General features: G+C 38.1%; 1 protein-coding gene across 21 annotated transcripts in view; it reads left to right on the top strand.

The window, feature by feature from the left end:
• Window positions 1–25,449, top strand: part of EYA3 (EYA transcriptional coactivator and phosphatase 3) — a 144,054-nt gene that overhangs the window by 77,767 nt on the left and 40,838 nt on the right. For 17 of the 21 annotated variants that reach the window (XM_032629277.1, XM_032629351.1, XM_032629298.1 and 14 more), the window contains 4 exons: window positions 9,749–9,792; window positions 12,802–12,881; window positions 17,670–17,736; window positions 20,573–20,709. In XM_032629277.1, coding sequence (XP_032485168.1) covers window positions 9,749–9,792; window positions 12,802–12,881; window positions 17,670–17,736; window positions 20,573–20,709 — 328 coding nt within the window. Of the gene's footprint in view, window positions 1–9,748; window positions 9,793–12,801; window positions 14,009–16,161; window positions 17,084–17,669; window positions 17,737–20,572; window positions 20,710–25,449 lie in introns of those variants that run through there. The other 4 variants (XM_032629362.1, XM_032629371.1, XM_032629376.1 and 1 more) reach the window with 4 other exon arrangements.

The following is a 25,449-nucleotide window of genomic DNA, read 5'->3' as shown; positions in this document are numbered from 1 at the left end:
CTTTATGTTGAGACATACTGGTGCATATTGGTGATTCTTTTGCTATTAGTCTTTTTTTACAATTTTTTTTTTTTTTTTTTGCGGTATGCGGGCCTCTCACTGTTGTGGCCTCTCCCATTGCGGAGCACAGGCTCCGGACGCGCAGGCCCAGCGGCCATGGTTCACGGGCCCAGCCACTCCGCGGCATGCGGGATCCTCCCGGACCGGGGCACGAACCGGTATCCCCTGCATCGGCAGGCGGACTCTCAACCACTGCGCCACCAGGGAAGCCCTGCTATTAGTCTTTTAGTCCCTCACTTAAGTATAAAACTAGGAAGACATAAGCAGTTGGTAAAAGGACCTTTTGAAACATTTAAAATGTCATCCCATATCCCTGGTGGAACATTAATAATCAGGGAAATGGTAGGGTTAAAATCATCCTCAGCGGTGTATCTAAGATATACACTATAAGAACAAATAGCTGAATTAGAGACACTAAATGTACCAAAGAAGATTCTGTCATTGAGTTTTTAATATAGTAAGACAAAGGTCTAGTCATAGTTTCAAAAGACTTATGTAAGTGTTGACATACTGTTGAAATGAGTATTGTTGTTAGTCACTCCTTACCTATTTAAGGTAATGAGAATTGTGAAGCTGACCTGCTGGTGAGTCATTTTTTCCTCTCTGCTTCATTTGTTTGCTGTTCTGTTCAGTATCTATAATATGATGTGCAAAATCTGATTGTTACTTCAGAGAGAGTTAAGAAATTAAAGTGCTTTAAAAACAAATTTTCTGGGAATTCCCTGGTAGTCCAGTCACTAGGACTCTGTGCTTCCACTGCCAGGGACCTGGGTTCGATCCCTGGTTGGGAACTGAGATCCCACAAGCCAAGTGATGTGGCCAAAAAATTAAAAAAAGAAATTGTTTTTTAAATACTAAAAAAAAATTTTTTTTTAAACCCACAAATTTTCTGCTGACTATAAATCGTGATGGTCATGAGGCATCTTTTTTTTTTAAATTGATTTGTACCTGGGTCTTAATTTATAAATTTATAAAGGTGATTGAGTGACTACATGAAGAGGTCAGTGCCATTGAAAAAAAGAAGAAAAAAAAAGTTTGGACTTCCTTGGCGGCACGCTGGTTAAGAATCCGCCTGCCACTGCAGGGGACACTGGTTCGAGCCCTGGTCTGGGAAGCTCCCACGTGCCGCGGAGCAACTAAGCCTGTGTGCCACAACTACTGAGTCTGTGTGCTACGACTCCTGAAGCCTGGGAGCCTAGAGCCTGTGCTCTGCTACAAGAGAAGCCACCACAATGAGAAGCCCGCGCACCACAACGAAGAATAGCCCCTGCTCGCCGCAACTAGAGAAAGCCCATGTGCAACAGCGAAGATGTAACGCAGTCAAATAAATAAATAAATTTATTTTTTAAAAAAACTTCATGTTACATTTCTCTTAGAGATGATAGATGTAGCAGACCACACAGGGTCACAGGGGTAAGCACCAGTGTCATTCAGGAGGCAGAGATGCATAGGGGATTGTAAGAGAATGCATAGGCTACGGCCTTAATTGAGGTTTCCACAGGCAAGGTGAAGCAACGTAACATAGGGTAATTGTTTATTTAGGATTGGCTAGTTTGAATAATTCCAGAGGGTTTTGGGGTATAGAAGCTATCACTAGGTATCTGGCACTGGGTTGATTTCACAGCAGGGGAATATAGTTCAGAGTATGGTTCAGAATATAGGCTCTAGATTGCAGGGGAGATGTAAGCAACTTTGGCTCTTAGTTTGGCACTGTGATTAGTGGGTGCCGAACAGACAAATATAGAGTCTAAGAAAATATAGAGCATTTATTAACTGTTAAAAATAATTAGAATAAGAAGAGTAAATGTCAGATGTTGAGGAGTAAAGCTAATTTTCACAGGCTGTAGTAGAAATCTAAAACTTGAGTGGAAAGAATGGTCCTATCCCAAGTTGATGATGATAAAGCCATGATTTAAAAAAAAATTATTTTATTGAGATATAGTTTATGAGGTATATACAACGTTATGTTAGTTTCTGGTATACAGCAAAGTGATTCAGTTATACGTATATATAATAATTTGCATCTTCTGATCCCAGACTCCCAATCCATCCCTCCCCAACTCCCCTCCCCCTTGGCAGCCACAAGTCTGTTCTCTATGTCTGAGTCTGTTTCTGTTTCATAGATAAGTTCAGTTGCATTGTGTTTTAGATTCCACATATAAGTGATATCATATGGCATTTGTCTGTCTTTTCCAACTTACTTCACTTAGTGTGGTATCTTTAGGTCCATCCATGTTGCTGCAAATGGCATTATTTCATTCTTTTTTATGGCTGAGTAGTATTCCATTACACACACACACACACACACACACACACACACACACACACACACCCCATACCTTCTTTATCCATTCATCTGTCGATGGACATTTAGGTTGTTTCCACATCTTGAATAAAGCCAAGATTTTTAACCCTGCTGTTTACTTGTGTATAAAGAGAGATGTTGCTGATGAGCATTACTATTGGAGTTATTTTAATCACATTGTCTCTTCCTTATTGAGTTATCCCTTTCTTGTTTCTGTACTACTTGCTAGCTCTATCTCAAGATTGTTCCAGTCATTGTTCACAATACAACATAAATCCTAGCCTCAGGTTCTCTTTCACTTTCCCTTATTGCCAGTCAGTCCTCAATCCTCTGCAGTCAGAAATGGTTCTCTCTATGGTCATCACTTACCTTGAAATCACTCCATCTTTTTACCCTAGTCTTCATCTTTCTCAGCTACTCTGAAGCAGCTCATATTATTGTCCAAACTAGAACTCTTTTGTAGAGTGAAAGGAGGCACTAACCAAACTCGGTTTTAGGACAGGAGGTATAAATTAACACTGTTCCTGGCAAACTGGAAGCCCTTAAAAAACTCCTTTATAGCTATCAGGGTGCTCTTTGAGCTCAAGTTTTAAAAGGACATATATACATAGGAAAAATTTTTAGAAGAATATACACAAAACTTAATACTGAAATCATGGAGGTTTGGGGGCAGAATAAGGTCTTTTATATTTTATTTTATACATATCTGTATGGTTTGGGTTTCTAAAAATAGGAGCATATGTGCCTTTTGTATTTAAATATTAAAAATAAATTAGTAATACTGTAGACAAAAGAGGTGGTACATGATTACAACCACAGTGTACTCTAGGCTAAAACATGGAAAAGGAGTGAAGCTTGGGAAATATTCTTGAGAGCAATGAAAAGGACCCTAAAATTTGTGTTTTTGTCTTGGAGAATAAAAGGATGGAATAAGTGGCTAAGAGAGAACGACTATACTCAACCCCTAATTTCTTTTTGTCTTATCGATAAAGGAGAGTAATCTTTGGCTTCCCTGGTGGCACAGTGGTTGAGAGTCCGCCTGCTGATACAGGGGACACGGGTTCATGCCCCGGTCTGGGAAGATCCCACATGCTGTGGAGCGACTGGGCCCGTGAGCCATGGCCGCTGAGCTTGCGCGTCCCTGTGAGCCATGGCCGCTGAGCCTGCGCGTCCGGAGCCTGTGCTCTGCAACAGGAGAGGCCACAACAATGAGAGACTCGCGTACTGCAAAAAAAAAAAAAAAAAAAAAAGAGGGTAATTTTCAAACTATAAAGGATACTATATCAATTAAAAATGTTTTATTTCCACATTTATAAGCAGGTACCTAAGTTATTTCAAATGAGTTCTAATTCTCTAGACTCCCCCCAGTAAAAAGACTGGGTTTGGTGCTCCTTCTTTGTGTTCCATAGAACCTTGAACTTCTATCAGAATCATTATTTCACTGTTTTATTTATTACTTTTTAAAAATTTTATTTATTCTTGGCTGCGTTGGGTCTTCGTTGCTGCGTGTGGGCTTTCTCTAGTTGTGGCGAACAGGGGCTACTCTTCCTTGCATGCAGTGGCTGCTCTTGTGGAGCACAGGCTCTAGGTGCACGGGCTTCAGTAGTTATGGCATGCGGGCTCAGCAGTTGTGGCTCACGGGCTTAGTTGCTCCGCGCCATGTGGGATCTTCCTGGACCAGGGCTCGAACCTGTGTCCCCTGCATTGGTAGGCGGATTCTTAACCCCTGTGCCACAGGGAAGTCCCTGTTTCATTGTTTTAGAAATTATCTATTTCTTTTCAACCAAACTATTACTTCCTTGAGGTCAAGGACTGTATTTTGTTTATCATTATATTCCCTTTCAGGAGGGCTTGGTAGAGAACAGTCAGTTGAATGAATGATAGCGTGGATATGAACTAGAATTCTCACTGTAGGCATTTAACACTGGAGAATGAATCTGCAGTGTATTTTTCTCTCACATTAGTCTCCTATAGATTGACAGCTTTCCTGGGCCAGTCTTCCGTGAAGGCTTCTTTCATCTTGTGATGCTATTATCTTCAACTGTGGCCTCCATGGTTGCCAAAGAAACGGAAGAGAGGATTGGAGAATCACATGAGATGTTTTTAAGGGGTAGTTGTAGAAGTGGCTTATGTGGATGGCTCCAACCTGACAGCAAGGGGGTCTGGAAAATGCCATCAATCTGTGTCTTAGTCTATTCTGGCTACTGTAACAAAATGCTATAGAATTGGTGGTTCATAAACAATAGAAATTGATTTCTCACAGTTCTGGGGGCTGGGAAGTCCAAAATCAAGGCGCCAGCAGATTTGGTGTATGGTAAGGGCCTGCTACCTGGTTCATAGACTGCCATCTTTTTGCTGTGACCTCACATGGTGGAAAGGGAAAAGGAGGTCTCTTTCTTTTTTTAATTTATTTTTTAATTTTTTTGCTGCACGACTTGCGAGATCTTAGTTCCCCTGACCAGGGGTTGAACCTGGGCCCCCGGCAGTGAACCTCCTAACCACTGGACTGCCAGGGAATTCCCAGGAGGCCTCTAATCCCATTCATGAGGGCTCCACCCTCATGACCTAATCACCCCAAAAGCCCCACCTCCAAATTTCATCATATTGGGGATAAAATTTCAAAATATGAATCTTGGGGGAAGACACAGACATTCAGTCTATAGCATCCTTTGTGCCCAGGAACAGGAAAAAGACCACTGAATATTTATAAGTGAATCTACAATAATCTTCTCTTTGGTTCACCTGTTTCATTTTTCACATCTAAAGAACAATATGTAACTCCTTACCCCACACATTCCTCTTAAGAGAAACAGCCCCAGCTTCCATCAGTTGCTACATCCAGATCAAATCCAGGATCTGATGCCCACTAGTTTCTACTTGGTCCAGATGTGACTTCTTTTGGACGGGTACCTGTGAACTTAAAAGACATGTTTTTTGCCTCCCATCGCAAGTCACACCCCACATGCAATGGTGGAGCAGGAAGTTGTCTCTGCCACGGGTATTTACCTTTCTAGTTTCTAGTGAAATGCTTACTCTCACTCTCTACATACTCATTTCCTTATGTCAAGTTCTGGAAGTAAAATTAATAATTAGATGACTGTGGGCTTCCCTGGTGGCGCAGTGGTTGAGAGTCCCCCTGCCGATGCAGGGGACACGGGTTCGTGCCCCGGTCCGGGAGGATCCCACATGCCGCGGAGCGGCTGGACCCGTGAGCCATGGCTGCTGAGCCTGCGCATCCGGATCCTGTGTTTCACAACGGGAGAGGCCACAACAGTGAGAGGCCTGTGTACCGCAAAAAAAAAAAAAAAAAAAAAAAAAGACTGTTGGTAAGCACAATCAAAGAAAATAGCATTAAATGTTTTTTGTGTATAATTTCATCCAGGTTATGATCAAGCCCTTTCCCCTTCTAGAATATAGAGTATGACTTTCTAGTAAAGAGAATGATACGCTTTGTTTGACAGTGGTGGATAAATTCTGACAAAAACATCTTCCTTTTTATAGGCTTCATGCAGACTTCTGTTGGATTTATTATTCCCAAGATTATAGTTTACCAAGCCCTAGTATGATTTAGCCTCTTGTTAAAACTTAGGAGGCACTATAGTTATATACTTGAAAGTCATCTCAGAATAGTTCTGGAATGACATTTGAGATGCATAATATAATTTTCTTATCTAGAAAGTGGTATTTCTTAATCTTGTCTTTGAAATTTTGGAAATTCAGCTTTGTTTTTGCTGCTTTTGGTGGTAACATTAAAATTTAACAATGTCTTTGTCTTTCATAAACACCTCTCTCTCATTCGCTCTCTCCCTTACCACCCGCCCCACTACCACCACCAATTTCATCTTCACAGCAGGCCTGTGAAATAGTCATAGTTTTCTTTTACAGTTGAGAAAACAGATGTAGAGAAGTAGACATACAGTGAATTAACTCTCAGAACTGAGCCTTGAACCTGGATATTCTGAATTTGTGTATTGGGTTATATGTATTCCTTTGCTCTGTTATATTTAAAGCATGATTTATTTTTTTTTTTTAAGCAGAGGCACAAGTAGAACTCTGATTCATGAATTTGCCAGTGGTTCTTCCTTTTTGTGTAACCTTTAGTCATAACATGCCCGTAAGATTGTCATTTTTTTAAATGACAACTTTATTGAGATACAATTCACATCCATTTTAAAGTATACAATTTGATGGTTTTTAGTATATTCACAGAGTTTTGCAACTATCACCAGAGTCAATTATAGAACATTTTCATCACTCCAAAAAGAAATTCTGTACCCATTAGCAGTCACCCTCAATTCCCTCCCTCCCGCAGTCCTAGGCAACTACTAATCTACTTTCCTATTGACCTATATGTGGATATTGCATATAAATGGATTCATAAAATATGTGGTCCTTTGTGACTGGCTTCTTTCACTTAGCATAATCTTTTCAAGATTCATCTGTGTTAGCATGTATAAGTACTTCATTCCCTTTTACTGCTGAATGTTTCATTGTATGGATTTATTTTATCATTCATCATTTTATTTATCATTATTGTATTTATCCGTTCATCTGTTCATGGACACCGGGGTTGTTTCCACTTTTTGGCTATTTTGAATAATGCTGTTAGGAACATTCATGTCCAAGTTTTTGTGTAGACATAAGTTTTCATTTCTCTTGGTTATATAGTCAGGAGTGGAATTTCTGGATTATATGTAATAGTAACTCTATGTTTAACCTTTGGAGGAACTGCTAGACTGTTTTCCAAACTAGCTGCACTATTTTACATTCTGTCAGTTTCTGGATTGTATTGTTTGAACGCATCCTTTTGTAATCCAGTGAAATCGGTCTGTATCCTTTTAGTTTACCTGCCTCTAGTGCCAAGGTTTCCTATCCCTGACTTATAGGAGGACATAATTGCCCAAATCAAGGCTAACAATGGGCTGTGAAAGGTACAAAATTAGTTGATAACATATTTTCCTCCTCCAGATGTTTTTGTTTGGTAGATATGTCTTTACGTACATTTTCTCCATTTCTATTTATGAGTACATACTCTTTGTACCGAGTTGGCACTGTAGTAAATAGAAAGTAAAAAAGCGTAGTTCTTACTTGAAAGGCCATTATGGTATATTTTAAAATTTTGCTCCAGGGCTTTTTTTTTTAGTTCTCTAGCTAAGTTTGTTACTCTGTGGTGCTAATAAAATGAAGACTGATAAATTAGATTCCTCAGTGCTCTAGTTTTCTTTATATGGATTACTGTTAGGAGACCATAGACTGTTTTAAAATTATTTCTTTGATCGCAAAGAGGGTCTTTGGGTGAGCTAAGCATAGATTCATCACCACTATTGGAAAATTACAGTATTATCTGACCTTATGTAAATACTGTCATCTTCAGGTGGGAGGGACAGCACATTTATATTATAGCAAGAGCCTGTATTTTGTCATTTGTGAAATGACATAAATAGATAAACTAGGAAGTTTAAGTAGATAAACTAGAAAGTTGAATTTTTCTTATCTTTAGCCTTGCAGTTTCCAGTCAAAACGTGTTTTCCAGCATTACTCCATCAGCGCATTTTTCTCCTATGCCTTTCAGTGAGTTTATGTCATACATTTGTAATACAATTAAATTCTCTTGTCACAGTATGTATACCATCCTGGAATTCCTTGACCTCCTGGTTGGTTTTGGTATCTTTTATCATACAGAAGTTTTGAATTTTTGTAAAATAAGTCTGTTTTCTCCTTATGACTTTTGAATTTAATATCATGCTTAGTAAGGGTTTATCTACCTCAAACTTCTTTGTTTTTTTCCTTCATATGCTTCTATAATTTTGTTTCTAAATTTAGAGGTTTTTAAAAAAATTTATTTTTAGCTGTGTTGGGTCTTCATTGGTGTGCTCAGGCTTTTTCTAGTTGCAGAGAGTGGGGGCTACTCTTCTTTGTGACGCTCAGGCTTCTTGTTGCGGCGGCTTCTCTTGTGGAGCACGGGCTCTAGGCACGTGGGCTTCAGTAGTTGTGGCGCACAGATCTCAGTAGTTGTGGCTCGTGGGCTCAGTAGTTGTGGCTCGTGGGCTCAGTAGTTGTGGCTCTCAGGCTTAGTTGCTCTGCAGCATATGGGATCTTCCTGGACCAGAGCTCGCACCCATGTCCCCTGCATTGGCAGGCGGATTCTTAACCACTGCGCCACCAGGGAAGTACTGGCAGGTGGATTCTTAACCGCTGCACCACCAGGGAAGTCCCTAGAGGGTTCTTTTTTAATGCCCCATTTTTCTTTACCTTTATTGGTACCTTTGAAAATTTAGGCAGCATTATATAATGAGTTGATATGCCATAAGCAAATAACCAAGAGTATTTGGTTTTATTTATTTTGTCATGTTTTCTCATGAGGAGTGGCTGTCCATGAGAAATTGTATGGGCCTTGTATTTAACTTGGTTGGTATACTTGTATTTATGGGCCTTATTTATTTTGTCATGTTTTCTCATGAGGAGTGGCTGTCCATGAGAAATTGTATGGGCCTTGTATTTAACTTGTATTATTATTTACCTTGTCTGAATTGTTAAATTTAATCATATTAAATAGCTGTATTCCCACCAGATATGTTTATTTTAAATTGTTTAGCAAAGTTGCTGCCTCTGTGAGTTCTTACTCTTTGTAGTGGTTGGCAGTACTCTTTGTCAGCTTGAAATACTTTAAGTGTTCATAATTTGTATGGCTAAGCACACTAAGCATACTTCTGCTATAACTAGTAATTCTAATCAGAAAACTCTAAAATCAGATTCTTTGTCATATAAAAAAACCGGGGAAACTTAGTAGTATTAACCATTGATCTTTCATTTATGGATTCTTAAACTGTTTCAATGAAAATGCTTTTACCTTAGAAGGAATTAGAGAAGGTGAAAATATGGGGAAAAAACAGTATAATGTGAAGAATAGTTTTTAGATTACTGGCAACCTGATTAGAATTTATTTTTATATTTGGCATGTAAGTAATTTGAATATAAAGATATTTCTGTTAAATAAATGATTAGATGATAGTGAGATTGCCATACTTACTGTTTGAGAATAAAACTGTGTGTCTGGTAAAATTTTAAACTAACCAGTTTGTATCCAAGTTTGGATACCTTATCCTGGTAGACATTCTGTGTTGAGTAAAAATCCTGGTAAATCTTTTATTTACCTTGAATCTGAAAAATACTTTTTTCATTTAAAAAAAGAGAGAGGCTCATGTGAAAACAAGTACATCTCTAACTCTAAAATATAATAGGGATTAATAAAATAAATCTAAGGGAAACAAAAGGAAACAGTTACCCTGTAATTTATTAGTTAATATTAGGCTGCCACTTGAGTAGCTAGATGATTTTAAAAACAGATCAAGACATTGATGCTTTTGTATAATTGTTTTACAGGTGAAAAAAGCCAAGATGCAGGAATCAGGAGAGCAAACTTTAAGGTATACAGAGTTGAATTTCTTTTTAATGACCTACTTATAATTGTTTTTACATGCTGATTAGTATATGGGCATGATTTGTGTTGACTACCCTCTTTTTGGTTTTTAGCATCAGTCTTTACGTTTTGAAATTATTTGGTTTAAGGTGAAGATTTTCCTCTAAAAGTTTGTCCTTGAAACACATAGGTGCTGATTTTTTTCATTTATTCATTATTTATTCAACAATATATACCAATCGCATGGTATCTCTCAGGTCCTGTGATATGTGGAAGAGACACAATGGTGAATATTCTTCAGTCAGATGTACTGTATACTTAATAGGGAAGACAGAAATAAGGAAAATCCAAGGGGTTAATCATTAATTACCAAATGGATATGGGACACCTTAGTCATTAGCTTGGCTCTCCTTGTAGAAAAGAGGCAGCTTCTTTGCATGTCATGCTCTGGCTTCCACAACACCGTGATTTTCAGTTGTCCACAGTTCTTACCTTCTGTTGTTTGTCTACCAACAATATGAACCGGTAACTGCATCACCTCTAACATCTTAATTTTAAGAATCCTACTCTTATACCACCACACACACTATCATTCCAGCTTATTTATTCTATTGTCACACTAGCCCTGTGTCTTACACACTTCCAATTAAATGATCTGTCATATTTTCACTATCAAGCATTGACCCTTTCCCCAAAAAAGACTTCAGTAACTCCATTTTCCCCTTTTCCCAGCTCCTGTCAACCATCATTCTGCTTTTTGTCTCTGTGATTTTGAGTACTCTAAGTATCTCTTATTAGTGCAATCATAAGTTATTTGTCTTTCTGTGACTTGCTTATTTCATTTAGCATGTCTTCGTGGTTTATCCATGTTGTAGCATGTGTGAGAATTTCCTTCCTTTTTAAGGCTGAATAATGCTTCACTGTATGTCTATTCCACACTTTGTTTATCCATTCTTTAGTTGGTTGTGTTCATTATTGACAAGAGTTCTATTGAATGAGAATGAAATATTTGTGGCGCTTACTTTTGGAGTTTGGGTGTTTTTGCTCTTTTTTGGAGGAGGGAAATTTTATTTTGGAGCATTTATTTTAATATACACACATTGTTAAGTAAAATTTATGTTTATATAACTGAAAATAATTATATTTTGAGACTAATAATTTTTCTAGATACAATAACTTTAAATATTTAACAAAGTGCTGGAGTTATTTCACTGTCTTGGTGCTGTTGTTTCTATTTAATCTCTAGATACTCAGTTGAATAGGTAGGGGATTTTGCTATAAGATTACAGGACCATGGGATTTTAGGCACTGGTCCATTGTATGCCAGACCATACAAATATACCTTCTAAGATACAGGATCTAGAAATAGTCTTTCAACAGTGGATATAACAGTGAACCCCAGACTTATTCAGGTACACATAGAAGACCAGTCATTGTAGTCAGAAATGTGAAGTTCTTATCTGGGTTTATACCTTTCTCCTTGGAATCCTATTTAATTAGGCATAAGATGGGGTTCAGAAGTCTGTATTTTTACCACTCAGGTAATTATAAGAAATAAGCCATTTTGGGAAACAATGATGTAACTATTCAGTATGATTTCTTACCCTTACCCTCAATTCCCACAGTAATATCTTGATTGGTATACTAAGCGCTATTCCAGAAATACGGACAGTTGAGTAAATATGTTAAAGTAAACTTCATCTGGGGATTTACCTTTAAAAATTAATTACATCTTAGGGAAAATTGTTTGAACATTGAGAATATACCCAGAAAAAAAAAACTTTATTATGCTTGAATATTAGAGGTCCATTCAGAAAAGATAATGAGAGCTTTAAGAATTTTGGTGCTGTGTATTTTTTTTTATAAATAACATTTCTTTAAAAAATTTTTTTCATTTTAAAACTACTCTTTCCAGATATGTGTAGTGTCTGGGACAGTGTTCTCCACGTCTCCCTAGAGTGTAGAACAGCAAAGCAGATTTCTTGCTAGGGAACGTGAATGTGGGAAGAATACCTGGGCTGGGGAGAAGTTGTATTGTAATAATACTAGCTACAGTTATATTGTACTTTGTTCTAGTCTCTGTTCTAAGTACTTTTCATGTATTAACTCATTAATTTCTATAACAGCCCTAAAAGGTAGCTTCTATAATTATCCCTCATTGACAGTTGAAAAACTGGAGCACAAACAAGTTCAGTGACTTGCTTAAAGTCATAAAGCTAGTTTTGGCAAAGTGGAATATGAACTCAAGCAATCTGGTTCTAGAATCCACACTCTTAAGCACTGTGCTATACTGGTAGTTGAGGGAATATGTGGAGAGTGGAAAGTAAGGTAGAAGGAAGAGAGAGGACATTGTGACGGATGAAAGTATAATCTCCAATTCAGAATTGCAGTGAGGATCTTCCCAACATTAAAGTGTCTAACATAATGACTTGTCCTCCCAGTTTACATGACTTATCTTTTACAATTTCTCTTAATTTGTCTTATAAGTTTTTTTAAAAAGATGTTGCTAAGTTTTGGGAATGATAAAAATATGTTTATTTTTAATTGAGGGAAAGGAAATACAGTGGAATGCACCATTTTAAGGTTCAGAACCCCTTCTTGGAAGCAAGCGTGTATGATTTGAAAAAACTTGTCAAGTGATTATGAGGGCCATTGTCTGAAATCAAGCATCTTCCTACTTCCCTTTGGTACTTTGGAAATAAAGTGACAGCAGTTTTTGGTGTTGTGGAATTTTTCTTTTACCATGTGGTCTTCAGAGAAAATCCGACTTGCCTGTGGCTTAGGTGGAATTTCCGAGTGATACAAAGATTGAAGTGATGACGAAGAACAGTAGCATGCTGAAGGTACTAGCCCTGGCCCTAGCTCTTTAGGTAGCCGCTAAAAACCAAGAATAAGTATTTCATAAAGTAGACTTACCTTGCCTCTTAACTTACCTAGGAAGAAAGGGTTTGATTTAATCACTTTTAGCAATGCAGCAGGTCAGTCAGAGACTAATGTATCATTTTGGTTTTCCCAGTCAAGTAAGCAACTCCGAAGTCAATGATCAGAAACCTGAAACTTCAAGCCTTGCTTCAAACCTTACCATGTCGGAGGAAAGTAAGTACCATATTCTGTGCACCATGGAAGAGGTGTTCCTGTGACCAGGTGATGCTATTCTTTTATAATTGGTTTTCACTGATTGCCTTGTTTGTCTCAGAATATCCAGAATCCTTTCATTGCCTTGTTTGTGTGTTCATCCTTGTGCTCTCCTGTAAGCCTTATTGACATACCAGCTAAGGAACAAAATCACATGGAATTCACTCCCCAGGGATTGGTGATTGTGTTTTTGTTTTGAGGTTGGATGTTCTAAAGGTAATAAATAGTGCCTTACTCAAAATCAGAAAAGTTTGTGGGCCAACCTCTGACTGTTCCTCCAGAGGGCTTGATATTTTTCTACCTTCCTAATAACCAAATAATTCTACCCATCCATCTAGGCCAAAAAAAAGAAAAGTAATCCCCTGAGAGCCCAGGATTGATACTGGGCCCTGAGGGAGATCCATCTCAGGTATCCACTTACCAACCCTTATTCTCTTGTAGAACAGTTATATTCATGCATTAGACAAAAATTTGTAGAATGTTCTTTTTTTTTTTTCCTGTGGAGGCATGAGCTTTCTCTGACATATCATGGTGGTATGCTCCATAGGGCAAATAGTCCTCCTTGAAATTAAAGTAAGTAAGATCTTACGGAAAAAACCTGAACGAACTTTTTGGCCAACCCAATAGCTGTGCCCTTCCATATTTTCCCACACACTTTGAAAGGATAAATTTGTGTAAGACGCTTTTTGAAAAGACATTTATTTGGGGGATATATCTTAAGATGATTATGCTTAACCTTGTATAATTCCCATGTATTAAAAAATGGTGTGCCTATTTTAAAAAAATGGTATGTCTTGAGTTGTATATATTATTTCCTCGAAGATGCTGTTCCAGTGGTTCTCAAACTTTCAGCATACCTAAGAGTCATCTGGAGAGCTTGTTTGTAATGTAGAATTCTAGCCTCATCTTCAGTGATTATCATTCAGTAGACCTGATGTGGATGGGAATCTGCATTTTCAAGAAGATAGCTAATTCTGATACATATGGGAGACTGCTCTAATCAATGAAAAGTGTCTACTCTAATTTTTTTAATATCTCACTCATCCCCAAGAAAAAGGCCTGTTCCTTATATACTTCAGGGCCCAGAGGTAAGTTGTCTTCTTGCTTCTTGAAAAGCATTTCTCTTTTTTTCTCAAAAACTCTAGTTCATTTGAAGTCTATATTTATGCCCCTCCCCCACATTTCTTTTTACCTCAGACCAAACTCTTAGTCATTTTGCTCTTTAAAGACTAGATCTTCTTTTTCTTCTCCATCCAGACTCTTATTATTCTTGGTAATTTCAACATCCATGTAGATGACCTATCCAATACCCATAATGTCCTTCTTGTTTTCCTGTCCCTTTTTACTCAGCATAGATTCTATGGTTCTTTATTATAATTACTCCCTTACAAATATCTTCAATAATTTGGCCTCTTGTACTCTTCTTGCTAAACCCCAGTCATAATTTAATCCAACTCTCCACCGTCTGTATAAGTGCATTCAAATAGCTGAACATTATTGGATGAATTATACACCTAGCTGACTATTTACTCACAGGGCCTCAAGTGGGCACCCTACTACATTTCACTCATGAGTTTTACCTTTTAATATTTCACACCACTTCTTTCCTCTCGAAGCACCCATACTCATTCACCTTTCTTCATGCTTACCTGATGACTCCTTCTCAAATAGAAGCTCTCTGTGACAGGAAGCTCCCTTATTATCCTACCACCACTGGATCTTCAAAGCTACTTGTGTTTGTACCCATGTTATCTTCCTTCATTCTTGTCAGATTTGGAATAGTATTCTTGCTCCTGTCAAAGGTAAAACCTTTTATTTGTGCTTCATACCCTGTCTGTTCTCACCTCCCCCAAGGACTTTGGTACTTTGGTTATCCTAATACCATTCCTGCATCGTCATGTTCTTCTCTTCTTAATCCATCCTGTCAGTAAAGAGACATGATTCAGTATCTACCATCTTAAAACACAAAACCGTCCTTTGGGTCCACATCCCCCGCTAGATATAGACCTTCTCTTTGTTCCATGACCCATTGGAACTCTGGAAAGAGTTGCCCTCACTTGCTTTCTCACCTCCCATTCGCCCTTCACCCCTCTCAAATTTAGCCTCTGTCACCACTCTTCCAATGAAATTGCTTTTGTCAAGGTCATTAGTTACTTTCAGTAACTGAAAGTGCTAGTTCTAGTGGACATTTCTCTCCTTGTATCCTGCCTCCCACTATTTTTTCTCCCACCTTTCTCCTTTGCTGGCCTTTCTTCTGCTATCTGAACTCTGAATGTTGGTGGGCCTCAGGGTTTGGTTCTAGTCTACCATCTTTGCTCTTTCTGCATCCTCTCATCCATTACTACATTACTTTAAATGTTTTATACATTGTTAACGAATTCCAAATTTGTATTTCTAGTCTGACTTCTCCCCTAATTTCATTTGTGAATCCAGCTGCCTACTTGACATCTCCACTTAGATATTTAAAAGGAAAGTCATACTTAAAATGTGTGAAAGCTTTTTATTCCCTTAGCCCTCACCAAATCTGTTCTCTTCCCGAACTTCCCCATATTTGGAAGTGGTTTCACTATCCTTCTAATTACTCAAGCTGAAAACCTAGAAATTATCCTGTATTCCCGTTTTCCTCATTCCTTACATACAAATTCATCAGGATGTCGTGTTAGTTTTACCTTCAGGATATATTTCAAGGTTTTGCTTCATCTCCACTGCTTTTTTTTTTTTTAACCAGTACAAAGTTAAACACATCCAGATTTATTTACACAAAGCTAAAGAAATTTGGGTTCTATTTCCATTTTGTGTAATTTTATTCTGGGGTCTGGCTTTGTTGTGTAGCTGACATAGGTCATTGAAACTTGATTATCCCACCTCACATGCAATTTTTTGTCACAAGGGAACAGAAGACTTGGGTATTTAGTGCACATACAATAATGATCTTAATACTTTTGCAATTTAGTAGGAAGGCAGCTGTCCCACAGCTTGGCAAGGGGACAGAGAAGTTACAGATTTTAAGCAGATTATGCCTTGACTCTTTTTAAAAAATTGTTTATTTTCTTTATTTATTTTGGCTGCAGTAGGTCTTAGTTACGGTACATGGGATCTTCCTTGAGGCATGCAGGATCTTTCATTGCGGCACATGGGCTGTTCGTTGCAGTGCGTGGGCTTCTCTCTAGTTGTGGCGCATGGGCTCTGTAGTTTGCGGCACGCGGGCTCTCTTGTTGAGGTGCACAAGCTCAGTCGTTGTGGCACGCGGACTTAGTTGCCCCTGGCATGTGGGATCTTAGTTCCCCGACTAGGGATAGAACCCTCGTCCCCTGCATTGGAAGGCGGATTCTTCACCACTGGACCACCAGGGAAGTCCCTTGCCCTGACTCTTGATAAGCTTTTCATAGTTCCCAAGTACTGCAAAGATCAAGGCTCATTCATTCTCTAGAGAAGTAAAAATTGGCCTAGATCTCCCAGGATGTTTTGTGGACCTCTTCTAGAATTAAATTAAATCAGAGGAGGAGAAGGATTTGGGTTTTTTAATGTACTTGTCAGCAGAGAAGGAACCATTATGTAGAATTTCAAATGAATTTCCATTCTATGCGATGAATGCTAAGAACTTTAGATCTAATTCAGATCCCCTTCATTTTTGTCAAAGTGCTTATGGATTAACATAATCTGCAAATTGCCATTAAGTATTTTCAAAGACTTTGAACAATGGCAGTGGACAAGGTTCATGATAGACTCACAGATGATGATTTATCGTACTGTTGGGCATGAATTGTCCCTGCATCTGATCTTGATCAGGGTTCCCTTTTTGGGTCAGACACTCAGGGAACCCAGCTGGACATGAAGTTAGTTGGTTCACCCTTAGTCCCTAATCACAATAGAGCAACCTCCTTTATAGTTGTTGAAGGAAGTTCTTGAACAGTTGAGGAGTCTGGTACAAGCTCTGTGATGTTACTCTGTCTACAATATGGACTGAAATAGTGCTAATGAATAGGATTCTGCTGTCTGTCAAACTTGAGTTGAATATTTACAGTATTTATCCCAGATGAAATCATTAGGGTCAAGCCTCATGACGGTATCTATTCTGGATGAAGTTATGGAAGTGAAGAGGACACTAGCTGTGAAAGTCTCTTTACTTGATGGTTTATCAGAGTATTGCATCAGTTCCTGAGGTGTGTGTCTGCTTTGCTAAACGTAAAGCCTTTACTACAAAGCTGAAAAAATAGTAATACAGAAGCATACTTATGTCTTTCTGCTGTTGATTATGTATAGCAGTAGCTACAGTTTTCTAATAAAATTGAGTTCTTGCTCCAAATCTGTCTTCCTGCAAGTCATTCTTACGACCTTTTATTCAGAATAGGGTAAGCACCCAGAGAATGAATAAGCTGAAGAAGTATAATGTGGTTTCCTAGACATAGATCTTGCATTTTAAGTTTGCCTATGAGCACAGCTGAGAGCTTAGGAAGTTGCTTCATCTATGGTTGTAGATCAGTGATGGGTGAAGGTAGAGGTCAGTTGGTACTGACTTTCGAGTGCTTTACCATACCCTTTGCATTCTAGCTTCTTTTACTGTCTCTAAAAGTCTCTAAACCCATTATTAGAAGAGTGAGGTATTTCCTACTGCATAGTCTTTCTAAATTTCTGATGCCCAAGTTGTATTCTGTTATTTAGTTTGAAAGACTATATAGTGAGACGTGAAATTTCCCCATTTCATTTTTGAAATGTTCTAACTTTTTCCTGGTGATATCTTTCTTTCAGTTATGACATGCACCGATTACATCCCTCGCTCATCCAATGATTATACCTCACAAATGTATTCTGCAAAGTAAGTTGAATGATTATTTCAAAAATCTGTATGCTTTTTCTCTAGATTCATTGCAAAATTTAACTTGATATTTAAGTTATTAAGTTGACATTTAACTTATTTTCACCTTTCTTGTTCTTCCCTACTCCAGTTTTTTCATTCCCTCTAAATATAGTCTATATAACATCCTTTTAAAAAGTTGATGATTGTCTGGAATAGATCACTGTTACCCAGGAGCTTGCTCAAAATGAATAGGCACTGAAAAATGCAAAATACCATTAGTGATGTAAACATATTACTGATTGACCTCTGATCATTCTGTCTTTGCTCTACTTTAATAGAGAGATCAATTTAAAAAGCTAAAGCCAGCCTCAGACTGGGACTTCTCAGCCTAATCTATGTTCAGTTTATTGTTTTAGGAGTGTCCTGAAGAGTAGAACTAGGCTTGAGATTAAACAGGTTTAGTGGGTTGAAGTCATTAAGAGGCAATATTTTGGGCCTCATGGGGTAAGATCAGCATTTAAGGTCCACTAAGTTAATCATCTCCAAGATGAGTAGGTGCAGAACAGTGTGTATATCGAGCCAGCAGTTGTGCATTGCTAGAGTGAGCCTACATACATAGATACATACAAGTGTGCTTTATTAAACTGGGATAAATTCTGATGTGCTTACATAGGCAGCGTACATAAAGAACACTCACCTTTGGTAACAGAGGTGAGTGATATGTATGGGTATGTTATAAAAAGAAAACTTTTTCCTTTTGAATTTTGCGTCAGTTAAAAAAATGAGCTAATTGAAAAGTCAGCTCAATGAGTTCTTCAAATTCTAACCTGGTATTAACACTAATAGCATTCTTGGGCCAGTCATTTTCATGTGGTTTTCTTCTTCTGTGAAATGACCGAAACTATTCTCTGAGATCATTATGAAGAAGATAAGAAAATAATTTGAGCTATAAAGACACTATATAAAAAATGATATTATGATCTTTATCATATCTGGAGGTTAATCCATTTGAAGTCATTAAGATTTTAAATCATTCCCATGTGATTTGATTAACAGCTACAACCTGAGCTATTTTCTGGTCTCAGATCTGGCTAAGAAGAATAGAAATTTTCAAATTCAGTCTTTTAGGGTCTACCGAGATGTGAATATTGCATATTCCAAATTCATTCATTTGTTCAAAAAATATTTGTATACCTGCTGTACTCAGGACACCTTATTAGCTATGTCTTCTATCTTTTTCCTTTTTAATTTTTTAAAATTTATTTTATTTATTTATTTTTGGCTGTGTTGGGTCTTCGTTGCTGTGAGTGGGAGCCACCCCTCGCCATGGTACGCGGGCTTCTCACTTTGGCGGCCTCTCCCATTGCGGAGCACGGGCTCCAGGTGGGTGGGCCTCAGCAGTTGTGGCTCTCGGGCTCCAGAGCACAGGCTCAGCAGTTATGGCGCAGGGGCCCAGCCACTCCGCCGCACATGGGATCCTCCCGGACCAGGGCTCGAACCCGTGTCCCCTGCATTGGCAGGTGGACTCTTAACCACTGTGCCACCAGGGGAGTCCCTATGCCTTCTATCTTAATGCAGACCTCCTTACCACTTAGCTAAAACCATTGCATTTTTTAATTGCCTCTATTTCAGCTACCTTCCGCAATCCATTTTACAAAGAAATGTCAAACCAATCTTTATTAAAGGACAGCTCTGATCTTGTCATTCTTTGCTCAACAATTTCAGTGACTCCCAGTTGAACACTTTTAGCCTCATATTCAAGGTCTTTGCTGTCTATCTTCTTATACTTTGCCTTAATATAATATGTGCTGCTTGCAGGCTGAAGCCCTTTCTCTGTACCTTTGCCAGAGTTTTTCTCTTTTCCTAAAACACCCTTTCTCTCCCACTTCTGCACATGCTATCTGCTCAGCTCACAGACCATTTCTTTATAGGCTTCCTTCATTTTCTTCTTCCCCAAAACTGGGGGGAAAAAAATCTTTTCCTTTCTGAAACACCCCTTTCCCCCATTATTTTATTGTTATGATCTATATGGTACATATGACACTTTCTTGCTTATGAGTACAGCATAACTTATCAGATAAAATAACCGGTATCTAAAAATTCAGTGCATAAAATGTGGCACCATCTTATTCCATGGATAAAATGACCAGGTCATCTAGCTAGTTTAAAATCCCAGAAGTTTCACTGTTAAGTTCAAATCTCTAGCTAAACCTGATGTGGTTGGCACCAACTAGTGGCAGTACTCTGGCTTAAGTATCAGCGGGGCAATTCTGTGTCCTGTCTTGAACTTCCTGGATTTTATTAGTTATGTGACTTCTATTTTATAGGCTCGATCTGGGGATATTGGGCCACACCTGTACTCCCTGTTTTCTAATATGGTTGCTTGCCTTTTCTCTGCCAGCCTCACCCTCTTCTCTAAGTCCCACTTTCCCTCTCAGAACTTTAGTTTGGCCCAGAGGGCTAGGTGGAGAATGGAGCCAATCGCCAATCCTGTTCTGTCCAGTTTTATGTCATTTTAGGGTTTTGTTCTATATTTAGACATAAGGGCATAAACGAGTTTAGTCCATACTTGCATCTCACATAGGGCCTTGCATGTGGCACACCACAAATGTTTGAGGCATAGTAACTGGACCTTGGGAGGAAGATATTTGAAGCTATTAAATTTTCTGTAAAATTGTTAGGTAGGTGACAGTAGAACCTGGAAAGGAAAAAAGAATTCTACTTTCTGACCATAGTAAGAGACATTTTATGTGGCAGGTTAGTCTCCTCATTGCTGAGGCTTTGCTGTTAGTGGTATTAGCTATTTCCCCTACTTTTCTCACATGAAAGTTTTTGTTTTCTTGAACTTTTCTAGACCTTATGCACATATCCTCTCAGTTCCTGTTTCGGAAACTGCTTACCCTGGGCAGACTCAGTATCAGCCACTGCAGCAGTCTCAACCCTATGCTGTCTACCCTCAGGCAACCCAAACATATGGACTACCTCCTTTCGGTAAGGCATTCTATTGTGAGGAGTTGCTAAGAATGTTGATTTTATCCCCCAGAAATTTCCGTCTTTCACCCAAAAGCGAGCACGGCTATCAGGAAGCTGAGAGATGCCACGTTGTTCTTGGCAGAGCACCTGCTCAGGCACAGGTGTGATAGAAGTTGGGTATGCAACTTTCCAGCAGTATATTTGATGCATGTCATATAAAATCATAACTTCTCAATACTCAGTTGTTTATCTGCCATAATGTAGCTATTTCCAGGATACTAAGTCTTGACTGTAAAGCTTGGAATCTTCAAGTGTTTGGAAACTCTTTGAGGAATTACAGTTGATTTGACTTACCATACAAAACATGATACCATGACAAATATATTTTGAGGTGGCTAATTTCTTGCTAAAACCAAGTAATCTACATATTCCGGATGGAATATACCTTATAGTTTTCTGTCCCCACCAACCCTGCTCTGTTTTGTCAATTTCTCCCTCTCCTTCCCTGCTGCCCCAAACTCATCAGTTGTTGCTCTGCTGAACCAGAAAGTCGTCTTAGAAGGGGAAATCCCCAGTTTTGTACAACCTTATCATGTGCATAGAGAGTTTTGTTCTTTGGTTTTAGGTATCTTGTACATGAACTATAAATTAGAATGATTTACTAGAAGTCAGTTTGAGGTTCTTTGGGCACTTAATATCTGCGCTTTTTCTGTGTGTGTGTGAATTGATAGATATTGTCAGTGTGCTTTATTGCCCCTTCCCTGCTTTCCTAGAACTGGTGTCAGAAAATTAAGAAAATACTGTATTTTTTAAAAAATATTCAATATGTTAATAAAATTATAACTGGTTAGCCTTTATTGAAACTAGCTAGGAATTAGAAAAATCTTTCAAACAGATTGCCACAGATTCTGGGTGTTGCTTGCCTTTGGTTTTGAGATTCCTAGTTTTCCTGGCCGATTTGGCTGCTCTTTTATGATACTGACAGCTTTCTTATCTTGAGGCTTGTTAGCATTCCTTAGCTCCTGATAACTACTAGAAACAAAAATTGGGGGTTATGTTTAATGGTAGTGGTAGTTGATAACTTCATGAGAGAAGAGAAACAGAAATGCTCTTGTTTTCCTGTTTGTACACCCATGCCTCGTGCCTGTCGATATATACTAAACTTTTATGTTTCTGATATATTTAACCAGACAAGACTGAGCTTCCTTTTGGAAGCAGGACTCTGTGAATATGTTTGTGTTTATTTCTTTTTGCATATATTAAAGCTAATTTATCAACAGCTGGCTAACAATAGGCTAGCAAGTATAAAGTATTTCACATTTTTTTTACTCTCTGTTTTGATTTAAATTCTTTATTAGAAAGCCAAAAGCGCTTTATGACATTGTTGAACAGTTGATTGATCCTGCTGTTCAGTGTTAAATAAAACTCCTATTATATCTCTGAACTCAGATTTTGGAATACCTAGCACAATGCCATGTGCATATAGGTCCTAGATATTATGGTATCTTTTATAATCACAGCATTTCTCTCATTTTAAAGAAAGAAAGAAAAATCTGTAAAATAGGTAGATCCCTGTTAAAAACTTGAAGGAAACAGTGTTTATTTTATAAAGAAATATTGGTTATAACAGGCTCTTTTATTAATCTATTTCTGTTTAATAATTGGGGGTGAGGGAAACTTGTTTAATAAGTTTTTCTTATCAGTAATTCAGAGAGAACTGTTCATTAGCTTAATTTGCCTTTGAATGATAGGTATGGCATATTCTTAAATTTTATAAAGGAAATTTTAAGGAAATGTTTATAATACTTTGTGTGTGTGTGTGTAATGCTTTTTAAAGTGCCTGTATTTTTGAAAGGCATTTTCTTATGTTTTAACACATGGCTTCTTTTCTTTTCTATCACTCAGATGTAAAACACTCCGTTTCTTCCTGTGTAGCACAGGGAATTATACCCAATATCTTGTAATAACCTATAATGGAATATAATTTGCAAAAAACAAAAAAACTGCATCACTGTACTATACACCTGAAATTAACACAGTATTGTAAATCAACTACACTTCAGTTAAAAAAAAGGCTCCATTTCTTTTTTTCTTGTGAAGATTTTGGTAATTTTATTATCTCAGTGTCGCCTGTCAGCACTAAAACTAGATTAGCTAGTCTGTTATTTTATTTCGGATGTAAACAGAGCTTTAGAAAATCTTACTGTAATATGATTGTATGTTATATATTTATACAGTAATAATATATTGTAATAATATTGAGTGCTTACTACGCAAGCAGTATGCTGAGAATGAGTGCTTCACACTTTACATTACTTTCTTAAGTAATCCTCAGGACCACCCTTAAAAAGTAAGTGGCAGCATTATCCCTTTTTATAGATGAGGGAACAGGCTTAGAAAGATGAAGTGACTAACCTGAGGTCATACAGTTAGTAAATGCCTAGGATTAGAAGTGCACCCCGGTCTGTTTAATTCCAGAAGTGCTCATAAATTTAGGTCTGTATGAAAAAGTTAATCTCACAGTTGAGTTTGAAATTTAAAAGTTTCCTCCTTTTAAAGAAGTGAGAAAAGACTAGAGGAAATCTAGGAAGCCCATATTATGACTAATCTTTAAAAGTAAAGGAATGGTGGTCATATCTTTTCGGGGCTATATAGAAATCTGGTGAGATGGTAGAATGAGGATTTGAGGTTCCAGTGATCTGCATGAGTACGTGTGAGAGAAAGGGTACTCGTTTGTTTTTAGGGGCTCATAAAAGATTGGCTTAACTGCCATTGTTCTACCTTCTTTTAAAAGAACTTTAATATGAGATGGAGATTTGACAGTATGTATTAAGAGTCTTAAGGATGTTCATGCCATATCCCTCAGTAATTTTACTTTTAGGGATTTATCCTAGGGAATTAATTAGAGATAACCACAAAAATTTACTACCAAGATATTCATCACAGCATTATTTATAATAGCAAAAGATTGGAAACAACAGACATATTGAATTGAAAGGTATATGTTAAATTGCAGTGTATCCATAGAATGGAAAACTGTGTAGCCATTATAAATCATATTCTTAAGGAATATTTAGTGTCTTGAAAAAAGTTTATTATTAATTGAAAAAAGCAGTATATAAAACTAAAAATACAATATAATATACCAAGTTAGTAGTTTTTAAAAATATGTACATAAAGAATAGTTTGGAAGAAAAACTGAATGTTAACAGTACAGGCAGTACAGATTTGATCTCAATTACCAAGGAATCATGCAAAGTGAGGACACAGTTCCAATGTGTACAGGTTTCAGTTCACACAGTCCCGTGCAAAAGTGAGAATTGTCTGTTTTTTTGTTTTTTTTCGGTACGCGGGCCTCTCACTGTAGTGGCCTCTCCCGTTGCGGAGCACAGGCTCCGGACGCGCAGGCTCATGAGGCCATGGCTCACGGGCCCAGTCGCTCCGCGGCATGTGGGATCTTCCCGGACCAGGGCACGAACCCGTGTGCCCTGCATCGGCAGGCGGACTCTCAACCACTGCGCCACCAGGGAAGTCCTGTCTGTATTTTTTGTGTGTGTGATGAGACTATGCAATTTTTTTCTTTTCACTTTCTATATTTTCCCAATTTTCTATAATATACATCTACTTATAGTTAACAAAAGTACTCAGATTAAATTACTTAGTATTTATAAGAGCTCATCCCAGTGAGGTATTAAATCAACAAGATATTCTTTCATGTGGTTTTTTTTTAGCATTTATATGTACTTCGATTTTTTTTTTTTTTTTTTTTTTGCGGTACGCGGGCCTCTCACTGCTGTGGCCTCTCCTGCTGCAGAGCACAGGCTCCGGACGCGCAGGCTCAGCGGCCATGGCTCACGGGCCCAGCCGCTCCGCGGCATGTGGGATCTTCCCGGACCAGGGCACGAACCCGTGTGCCCTGCATCGGCAGGCGGACTCTCAACCACTGCGCCACCAGGGAAGCCCTGTACTTCGATTTTTAACCAAACTAATCTTCTCTAAATTTCCACTACTCTGATATATATTACTGCAAAGTGAACTGCTCAGATTAGTTTGGTTAGTGACTAGCCAATAGGGGGGAAGTATTTGTGCTGAGAAACTTGGGTAGAGTTTGTGATAAGACCCCACTGTGGGGCAGCACAAGAACAGCACTCAGAGGCAGACTTCCTTTGCCATTTTTAGATCAGCTGCTGCTCTACATCAGGCTCTTGGTACTTAAAATGACTTGAGAAAGTTTACTTGTAGGCAAAGAACAGTGGACCAGGAGTCAGGAAGCTGGGATTTCATTTCTTCTTTGCTGCTGGCATTAGTGCTCTACAGTCACACCATTTGGTCATGCTACTTGTTACTTGGAATTCTGCAAAGAGTGCTTTTAAAGGAAGATAGACGGATAGATACACACACACTTAAAGAGCAGGGCTACAGTGATACTGGAGGCAGTGTCCATATTGTCTTTTATTCCTCTGTTCTTCATAAAATAATATTCAATAGCTACTTTATGTTTCTGCCCCAAAACATTCAAATCTATCTATTATTTTCTCTACTTGTCTTGGACATTTTGCACTAATTTCTGACCTTATAAGATGGACCAGTTTATAGAAATTTTACATTTTGAAACTTTAAAAATACATACTGAATAATGAGACTAGCAAAACTCTCTCAGTTAATACTATTCTTATTAGTAAGATAGTATTTTAGGACAGTGTAATAATAAACATGTTTACAAACCCAACACCTCAGGTTCAGAACCTATTTAGGAAA

The sequence above is a fragment of the Phocoena sinus genome, chromosome 1 (assembly GCF_008692025.1).
Source record: "Phocoena sinus isolate mPhoSin1 chromosome 1, mPhoSin1.pri, whole genome shotgun sequence".
In the NCBI taxonomy this organism is placed as follows: Eukaryota; Metazoa; Chordata; class Mammalia; order Artiodactyla; family Phocoenidae; genus Phocoena; species Phocoena sinus.
The sequence above is the reverse complement of the archived record's forward strand: the minus strand, read 5'-3'. Positions and strand labels throughout refer to the sequence as shown.